This window comes from Aethina tumida, chromosome 5 (assembly GCF_024364675.1).
Source record: "Aethina tumida isolate Nest 87 chromosome 5, icAetTumi1.1, whole genome shotgun sequence".
Lineage (NCBI taxonomy): Eukaryota > Metazoa > Arthropoda > Insecta > Coleoptera > Nitidulidae > Aethina > Aethina tumida.
The window spans coordinates 2,658,376-2,668,934 of NC_065439.1; the positions used below are offsets into that span (position 1 = coordinate 2,658,376).

Consider the following 10,559-nt stretch of genomic DNA (forward strand, 5'->3'; position numbering starts at 1 on the left):
TATATTGTATATATTGTATATATTGTATATATTGTATATATTGTATATATTGTATATATTGTATATATTGTATATATTGTATATATTGTATATATTGTATATATTGTATATATTGTATATATTGTATATATTGTATATATTGTATTACATACATATTTATATTTATACATATTTCAAATTATAGATAAAATAGATAAAACAAATAGATAAAAATGACATTGTAATTAATTACTAATTAATTTTTTAAAATTACAATTAACTTACTTCAAATCTTAATTATAAGTTCTAACAATTTTTCAGTTTGTGTCCATCATTTTTATACAAATTACAAATAATCAAAATATTTTATTTATATTAAATAAGTCCTTAACCGTTGTGTATTTAATTATTTAGAGTATATTGGTGCAATCAAATCAAAAATTCCATACAAAAACCAATCAAGTTTTAATTTAAAACTACACAATATAATTTAAAATATTGAGTTAATCAACAACAATTTAGTAAATTAAACGCTCACTGGAACGTTCAAATTATAACTAAAAAATGAGAGAACAAAATAATTTTAAGCCCTGACATCAATTTAATGAATTAGCCAAATTAATATTTTCGAAATTTACGCCTTACATGAGAGGTCGCCATTCCTTGAATACAAACACCCCCAAATTAAATTTCAAGTTCCGATAATATTTGTAAGACAATTCGCAAACAAAAGCACGTCCAACGCCAAACAAAATTGAGACGAATTTAAGATGCGAACCGTGTTTAACGAACAAAAGACTTACGTGACGCCGTTTAATTGTAAAAATTAATGACAGCCGCTAATAAACTTTTTAACGCAACGGAAAAGATTATTTTAAACTTTAAAGCACTTTAAGATCACGTATCCGAAGGCTGCGGTCTAAATATAAATGTTATGGTAAGTCGACGGAATTATTTAGTGGTGCAATTACGTAAGGCGGTTCGGGTCAAGTGGTGGGTGGTATCGAATTGGTATTTCGGAACGCAATTAGCGATGTCACAGTTCAGTTAAACTGACTTGCTCAATTTGTACAAGCCGACGCAATTAATTCAATATCTGGAAATTGGTGAGCTATGAGGAAAGTTCAAGCTATTTAAAATTAAATTGTTATTACCGTTATTAATTTTATTTGTTATTAATAAAATATTATATATACAATATATATTTGTAATTAGTATAAAAATTATTGACACAAATTAACCTCAATATATACAATATATACAATATATACAATATATACAATATATACAATATATACAATATATACAATATATACAATATATACAATATATACAATATATACAATATATACAATATATACAATATATACAATATATACAATATATACAATATATACAATATATATATTAGAAAGCAAATGAGTGCGTGATTTAGTATTCTGTTTTATTATTTGATAATGATTGATTGATAAGTCATTGATTTGAAATGAACATGCAAATTAAAAACAAATCTTATTTTTATTTCTAAAATTCAACTGTATCAAACTCCCATGTTTAAAGGAGAGAAGGAGAAGAAATTATTTATTAAATTTAACTAACTTTAACTGTAACTTATTTAATAATTTAGAACAAAAGAGGACTTCTTGACACCTTCATGTGAAGGAAGAAAAAGAATTATTTTTTACTTAATATATTTTATTAGATTACACATACACAATAATTTATTTTATTAAACCAGCAGACTTTAATTGTGAAAATAAGTTATTTATGTTAATAATCGGAGCTTCACTCTGTTTGTGAGATTGTAATACCACATTTGCTTCTACGATGGTTCGACTTTGTTGTGTTGAAACCTTCTGAGCTGGTTCATCCAATGAATTGAAATGTTGAACTTCCTGATTTCGTGGTGGTGCACCATGAAGTTGATGTTGAGGACCATGATGCATCTGACTATGTTGAGGACCATGATACATCTGATTCTGTTGAGGACCATGATGTATATGATTATGGTGAGGACCATGATGCATCTGATTATGTTGATGACCATGATGCATCTGATGATGATTTGGTCTATTTTGCCTAAGCTGATAGTTAGGCCTATGATGCATGTATTGTTGTTGGGGCCCATGACGCATGTATTGTTGTTGACGAGGATCACATCGCATATGACGACGCACTGGAGGTCTTTGTTGTGGGTCACGACGCAATAGTCGCCGGCTTGGCTGCTGGTGATGCTTCTGTGGCACACCATGTTGCTTCGGGTCTTGTTTAGTTGGACCAGACTCCTGTGGAGAAGCAAATTGGACGAGAAGCTCCTGTCCCAACCCGTGTTGATCCATTTTCGTTCGTTTTGCCACAGGTTGCTCACTCTCTTCAATTTTCCTTTTAGATTCTTGATCCTTTTTGATGGTCATTTTGGATTTCTCGGTGTGTTGCATGTTTATCGAAGCTTGTAAGCGTTCAATTTCTTCTTGGACCTTCAGAATTTGATTGTCGACTTTAATTTTCTCTTCTTCAACCCATTTATTTTGAAGAACTATCAGTTCTTCGGCTGAGCAGGATGGAAATTGTGGTAACTGAATCAGAGCCATTTCAGATTGTTTGTTAATGATGTGTGTGTTAAGTGCATCTCATATTTAAACCAATAATTATTACCTGGAATTTAGTTTATGGAGTGTGATCATTGATTATGGTAATTTTTACCTGCTAATCTTCTGTATATCTAATTTTTTATCAATTTGATATGTAAAAATTTATTTTATAAAATAATTAAATTTTTATGTATAAATTTTATACAAAATAACTAAAATTTATTAAACAAATATATTTATTCTTATAATGATTAATTTTCGTACAAAATTAATAAAAAATTAACAATAAAATACATTTTATTAGCTGTGATGTTAAGTTTTCTTTAGCCTGAAACATACTCCACTTTTCAGCAGTGCAGTTTACAGCACTTTTTCAGCAGGAAACACTCGAGGGCTTTAAAGCGACATAAATTCGTAAGTAAAGTGTTTTCCGACAAATTAGCCGCAAAGAACACTTTCATACTTCGTTCTCAGTCAAACATGAACATGCTGAAGCAATTTTAAATTTGCATGTACCTGCTGAAACGCTGAAATTTATCCGTACGTGTTTTTGAAATTACTTTTCTTGTAAAATCAATTATAAACTTACCTGGGGTGTGGGTGCCTCAATTTGTCCACCCGAGACATTTCTGTGAAGGTCCTTTGTGCCCTTGTCTGGATAATCTGTTTCCTTAATATTTACCGGAGGTTGCACGTTTGGAATTGATGTCCTTTTCACCACGTTAGGTTTTAATCCTGGTGCTGCAACTAAAGTACACTGTCAGAGGTCAATCCCGGATTAAGGACCAATGAGTTATGATGTAACTGTTCATCTAATGAACACATGAAAAAATAAACATAATTTATCCCTCGTTAACACGAAGTGAGGGCGAGTTAGGTTATGTTTCCCTCTCGTGTTTATAAATACACAAGTAACTAATTTAAATTTTTGCCTTCGTTCTTGGATAAAAAACTCAATTTAGATAAAAAACACAGAGCTTTTATTAAGTTTATTTTCACATTTGTTGTATCAATTTCCCCTCGGTAACTCCCCTTTTTTGTTGCTCACCCTCAGTTATCAAAAAACCTTGAATCAGCCCCACATTATTTAAATTTGTTCAATTAACATTTCTAATGCGGTTGATAAATAATTAATAACGAGGAAGACATTAAAAAACTCTCTGAGTTTAATTAAACTTTATTTGGGGACAATTAAAATTGGCCGAACTTTATTTTATTTTAACTATGTGACGATCCTGAAACACGTTTATAAATGCTTCAGTTGGGTTAATGTGGAGGATCGATGTTCCGATTAAGATTTCTTTTGTTTTCCTTTCTGGCAATCACTGGAATTAGCCAGAAAAATCTGAGATAGAGTTTTTCGGGTCTAATTGATAATAACGGACCATTTTCGATATTGCTTCGTCTGTAAACGAAAGCTTTCATTAAATTAATTACAGATTTTCAGGAGTGTCATACATATTTATTCTATTTTAGTCAACCAAAGTTATTTATCATTCAATTTTGGTTACTGTGTGGCTAAGTTAATGTGTGTGCTGAAATTTACTTTGTTACTTTTTTATACTTGGTGTAAATAAGTATGAATTTAAAGCCCCAGAGAGGCTTAATGGTAATTTTTTCGCAAGGGTGAAACTTTCGTTGTAACTTTTAAGCACAAAACGAAACATTTTTCTCAGTCTGGCTCCAATATTTTAAAACTTTTTATATTATCTTCCAACTCTTTTCTCTCTGTAATCAATTTCAATATGCACAAAGACTTTATTATTTATTAAGTATTAATATGTTACACCAGATTAAGCTCAGTTACGGGATTGGTTTCTTAATTAGTCGACAATGAAATAATATAAAACCACTCCGCTTTGTCTAAAATTAAAATTGCCCCCGATTAATAATGAAATAAACTACGTACATATACGTGGTATTTAATTTAATCACTTAGTTAAACACCATAATTATACGGAAACGTTTTAATTGAAGCTAACATGTTCTTTCTTTGAATTCGCACGAAACTGGCTGAAATAATTCAATTCGCCTGTTTTAATTTGTGCAAAGAACAAAAACGCAGGTTCAAATGGTGTTTATACGTCTTAATGTTTACGTTTGTTTTTTTTTTGACGAAGTTAACAGTCTAAATAACTTGATCGTAGAGTTAAGGTGAAGTTTACCTTAAGTGTTTTATGTTCAGGGGATTCGCAGATAAAATATTTAACTTTGAACGAGCCTTTGTTTAATTCGTAATATTTACTTTTGGCCTAATAACACCATTTAAACTTATTTGCTTGATTAGAAATAGGCATTTCATAGTTTATTAGCTACAGTGTGTGTAAGTGTGTAAGTGTATAAATTTGTCTGTTAAACATTCAATTATTTCTTTAATGTTGTAAATTTAAGAAGGCATTAAGAAATATACCACATACTTAAATTATTGAACTAGATTATGTTGATACTTAAAGCTACAGTTAAAAGCTTCAGTTACAATGTTCAATTTTCAATTTTTTTTACACTTGATTTAAAATAAACTTTCAAGTATATTAGCTATGTCAAAATGTGTAAATTCTTCTTCATTTTAATTCATTATTGTACATTCAATTCTCTATTTGAAGATGATTATTGTTAGAGATTGAAGAAAGTATTAAAAATTATGTTCATAATTAAACCAACAGTTAAAAACTTCAGTTACAATGTTCAATTTTCAATTTTTTTACACTTGATTTAAAATAAACCTTCAAGTATATTAGCTACGTCAAAATGTGTAAATTCTTCTTTATTTTAATTCATTATTGTACATTCAATTCTCTATTTGAAGATGATGATTGTTAGAAATTGATGAAAGTATTAAAATTTATGTTCATACTTAAACCAACAGTTAAAAACTTCAGTTACAACGTTCAATTTACAATTTTTTTACACTTGATTTAAAATAAACTTTCAAGTATATTAGCTACGTCAAAATGTGTAAATTCTTCTTTATTTTAATTCATTATTGTACATTCATTTCTCTGTTTGAAGATGATTATTGTTAGAGATTGAAGAAACTATTAAAAATGATGTTCATATTTAAACCAACAGTTAAAAACTTCAGTTACAATGTTCAATTTACAATTTTTTACACTTGATTTAAAATAAACTTTTAAGTATATTAACTACATCAATTGTACATTCAACTTCCTGTTTGAATATTATTATTGTTAGAGATTGAAGAAAGTATTAAAAATTATGTTCATACTTAAACCAACAGTTAAAAACTTCAGTTACAATGTTCAATTTACAATTTTTTTACACTTGATTTAAAATAAACTTTCAAGTATATTAGCTACGTCAAAATGTGTAAATTCTTCTTCATTTTAGTTCATTATTGTACATTCAATTCTCTCTTTGAATATGATTATTGTTAGAAATTGAAGAAAGTATTAAAAATTATGTTCATAATTAAACCAACAGTTAAAAACTTCAGTTACAATGTTCAATTTTCAATTTTTTTACACTTGATTTAAAATAAACTTTCAAGTATATTATGTATAAATGTGTAAATTCTTCTTTATTTTAATTCATTATTGTACATTCATTTCTCTGTTTGAAGATAATTATTGTTAGAAATTTTAGAAAGTATTAAAAATTATGTTCATACTTAAACCTACAGTTAAAAACTTCAGTTACAATGTTCAATTTACAATTTTTTTACACTTGATTTAAAATAAACATTCAAATATATTAGATACGTCAAAATGTGTAAATTCTTCTTTATTTTAATTCATTATTGCACATTCATTTCTCTGTTTGAAGATGATTATTGTTAGAGATTGAAGAAAGTATTAAAAATTATGTTCATAATTAAACCAACAGTTAAAAACTTCAGTTACAATGTTCAATTTTCAATTTTTTTTTACACTTGATTTAAAATAAACTTTCAAGTATATTAGCTATGTCAAAATGTGTAAATTCTTCTTCATTTTAATTCATTATTGTACATTCATTTCTCTGTTTGAAGATGATTATTGTTAGAGATTGAAGAAAGTATTAAAAATTATGTTCATAATTAAACCAACAGTTAAAAACTTCAGTTACAATGTTCAATTTTCAATTTTTTTATACTTGATTTAAAATAAACATTCAAATATATTAGATACGTCAAAATGTGTAAATTCTTCTTAATTTTAATTTATTATTATACAATTAAATCTCTCTTAGTACATGATTATTGTTAGAGAATGAAGATTTTAAAGATTATGTTCATACTACAGTTATCAACTTCAGTTACAATATACAAATTAATATTCTTTCTTTGTATTATATTTAAGAAAAAACTTTTCAAGATAAATTGGATTATTAAAAGTAGTTTGCTTAGTTTATTACATCTCTCAAAGGTTTGTGGGGGTCCAAAAAAAAAAGATAATTACAACGTATTAAGGCAATGAAAGAGTGATTTTCTGGCTGGATTAAAAACACTCACCGGCTTCTCCTTTGAGCGATTCCTTCCTAATCGGGCCGCCGTTTATTTCATTACCGAGTCCATTTTTCTCGTGACGCCCATTAATTTTTTCGCCATCGCCATCGTAATTTTCCGCCGTTTTTCCGTCGGTTAATTGTCGCCCGGAATTACTCACGGTACGCGCACCGTTCCCGTCACTTTCCGTTACCCGTTGACTTGTCGTGGCGGTTTCGGGGGGCGGCGGCGCCCCGTCGCCTTGAACTTCGCCGACGTGCGTGTCATAATTCTCGTGGTCGCGTTTTTCCCGGTCCGGGGGCGGTAGTTTGTCCATTTGGACGTTTTTATTGGCGGTGCCGTTCGAACTGGAGACGGCCGAGATGGGCTTCGTGGAATTCGATGATGGTATTGTTATTAGAAGGAAAAGGAAACTTAGGGCAAACGATGTCGTCGTCGTCGTCGTCATCTTGTCCTTTGTTCAGGCGACCCTCCTTCAGTTTCAGCTCATTGTTAATCTGAAACAATAAAGAAAATCAGCAACTTTTAGTAATATTTTATAATAAATTGAATAGTGACATCTGTTAACGAGTAGAATAATAATATACAATTAATCTATTGTTATAAAAGTTTTCTGTAATCGAAGCAATTATCACAAGATATTAAATTGAAAAGTGACATCTGTTAACGAGTAGAATAATAATATAGACTTAATCTATTGTTGAAAAAGTTTTCTGTAATCGAAGCAATTATCACAAGTTAAGAAACAAATAGATGAATCTGACATTGTCTCTTTTTTGTTTTTTGACAGCAACAATTGTAAATGGGGTGTGTGAAACTCGGGGTAGCTTTGATATTTCGCTTTCTATACAATACAAGGGGCTACAAATGTAATTTTTCAAGAATTGATGAAAACCTTTCCCCCCATCCATCATCTTAAAGTTCCTTTTTTCAGAACTGAGACGAGCTTTTGTTTGTCCCCACTTTGGTAAGGCAAAAGTGGACACGTTGTTTTAGACATCAAAAACCATTGATTGGCAGGGCATTTTTTAGACATTTCATTTTATTGTCACGGTTTAATATTTTGCACGTGCCTGTCCGGAACTGTAAATATTGGTTTTTATAAAATAAATAAATGGAATTATTGGGTATGATAGGCTAAACCAGGTTCGAATCTCAATCGATGCAACTTTTTAACTTTCACATATTGTTCCTTGAAAAAATGTTCTTACATTATTGTAATTATCTCTTGTTTTAACTGGTCAATTTTAATGTTTTATAGCTCAAAATAAAGGTAATTAAGTTCTCCATTAGTTGTCTTTATCATCTTTTGAATCAATTTGATGGTTTAGATGCTATATATGATTTTATTTATTTAAAAGTGCCTGAAAAAAATGTCTTTCACTTGAATGCAATTATTTATGGTTCTAGCAGCCCAATTTTAATGTTCTGTATCTCAAATTAAAGGTAATTGAGTCCTCTATTAGTTGTCTTTATCAAATTTGGAATCTAATTAATAGTTTAGATGCTATATAGGATTTTATTTAATTAAAACTGCCTGAAAAAATGACTTCTACATTAATGGAATTATTTGTGGTTCTAGCAGCCCAATTTTTTTAATATTCTATAATTTAAATTAAAGGTAATTGAGTCCTCTATTAGTTGTCTTTATCATCTTTTGAATCAATTTGATGGTTTAGATGCTATATATGATTTTATTTATTTAAAAGTGCCTGAAAAAAATGTCTTTCACTTGAATGCAATTATTTATGGTTCTAGCAGCCCAATTTTAATGTTCTGTATCTCAAATTAAAGGTAATTGAGTCCTCTATTAGTTGTCTTTATCAAATTTCGAATCGAATTGATGGTTTAGATGCTATATACGATTTTATTTATTTAAAACTGCCTGAAAAAATGTCTTTTACTTTAATAAAATTATTTACAGTTCTAGCAGCCCAATTTTAATGTTCTGTATCTCAAATTAAAGATAATTGAGTCCTCTATTAGTTGTCTTTATCAAATTTGGAATCGAATTAATGGTTTAGATGCTATATAGGATTTTATTTAATTAAAACTGCCTGAAAAAATGACTTCTACATTAATGGAATTATTTGTGGTTCTAGCAGCCCAATTTTTTTAATGTTCTATAATTTAAATTAAAGGTAATTGAGTCCTCTATTAGTTGTCTTTATCAAATTTCGAATCGAATTGATGGTTTAGATGTTATATATGATTTTATTTATTTAAAAGTGCCTGAAAAAATGTCTTTCACTTGAATGCAATTATTTATGGTTCTAGCAGCCCAATTTTAATGTTCTGTAGCTCAAATTAAAGGTAATTGAGTCCTCTATTAGTTGTCTTTATCAAATTTGGAATCGAATTAATGGTTTAGATGCTATATAGGATTTTATTTAATTAAAACTGCCTGAAAAAATGACTACTACATTAATGGAATTATTTGTGATTCTAGCAGCCCAATTTTTTTAATGTTCTGTAATTTAAATTAAAGGTAATTGAGTCCTCTATTAGTTGTCTTTATCAAATTTCGAATCGAATTGATGGTTTAGATGCTATATATGATTTTATTTATTTAAAAGTGCCTGAAAAAATGTCTTTCACTTGAATGCAATTATTTATGGTTCTAGCAGCCCAATTTTAATGTTCTGTAGCTCAAATTAAAGGTAATTGAGTCCTCTATTAGTTGTCTTTATCAAATTTGGAATCGAATTAATGGTTTAGATGCTATATAGGATTTTATTTAATTAAAACTGCCTGAAAAATTGACTTCTACATTAATGGAATTATTTGTGGTTCTAGCAGCCCAATTTTTTTAATGTTCTGTAATTTAAATTAAAGGTAATTAAGTCCTCTATTAGTTGTCTTTATCAAATTTCTAATCGAATTGATGGTTTAGATGTTATATACGATTTTATTTATTTAAAACTGCCTGAAAAAATGTCTTTTACTTTAATGAAATTATTTACAGTTCTAGCAGCCCAATTTTAATGTACTGTAGCTCAAATTAAAGGTAATTGAGTCCTTTATTAATTGTTTTTATCAAATTTCGACTCGAATTAATGCTTTAGATGCTATATAGGATTTTATTTAATTAAAACTGCCTGAAAAAATGACTACTACATTAATGAAATTATTTGTGATTCTAGCAGCCCAATTTTTTTAATGTTCTGTAATTTAAATTAAAGGTAATTGAGTCCTCTATTAGTTGTCTTTATCAACTTTCGAATCAAATTGATGGTTTAGATGCTATACATGACTTTATTTATTTAAAATTGCCTGAAAAAATGTCTTTTACTTTAATGAAATTATTTATGGTTCAAGCAGCCCAATTTTAATATTCTATAGCTCAAATTAAAGATAATTGAGTCCTCTATTAGTTGTCTGTATCAACTTTCGAATTGAACTGATGGTTAAGATGCTATATATCATTTTATTTATATAAAACTGCCTGGAAAAATGTCTTTTACTTTAATGGAATTATTTATATTTTTAGCAGCCCAATTTTAATATTCTATATATCAAATTAAAGTTAATTGAGTTATCTATTA

General features: G+C 28.6%; 1 protein-coding gene across 1 annotated transcript; it reads right to left on the minus strand.

Moving 5' to 3' along the window:
* Positions 1 to 2,978: 2,978 nt before the first annotated feature.
* LOC126265637 (uncharacterized) lies at positions 2,979 to 7,505 on the minus strand. Its single transcript, XM_049967708.1, has 3 exons — positions 7,021 to 7,505; positions 3,160 to 3,317; positions 2,979 to 3,097 (listed from the first exon to the last, which is right to left on the minus strand). The coding sequence occupies exons 1-3, from the start codon at positions 7,460 to 7,462 to the stop codon at positions 3,071 to 3,073; spliced, it is 627 nt and encodes a 208-aa protein (XP_049823665.1). The 5' UTR covers positions 7,463 to 7,505; the 3' UTR covers positions 2,979 to 3,070.
* Positions 7,506 to 10,559: the final 3,054 nt, after the last annotated feature.

Coding starts and splice junctions, on each gene's coding strand:
- LOC126265637 (XM_049967708.1), bottom strand. CDS start 7,462: ATGACGACGACGACGACGACATCGTTTGCCCTAAGTTTCCTTTTCCTT. Junction 3,318..7,020: donor ATCGCTCAAAGGAGAAGCCG/GTGAGTGTTTTT, acceptor AGTGTACTTTAG/TTGCAGCACCAGGATTAAAA. Junction 3,098..3,159: donor TTGAGGCACCCACACCCCAG/GTAAGTTTATAA, acceptor GATAAATTTCAG/CGTTTCAGCAGGTACATGCA.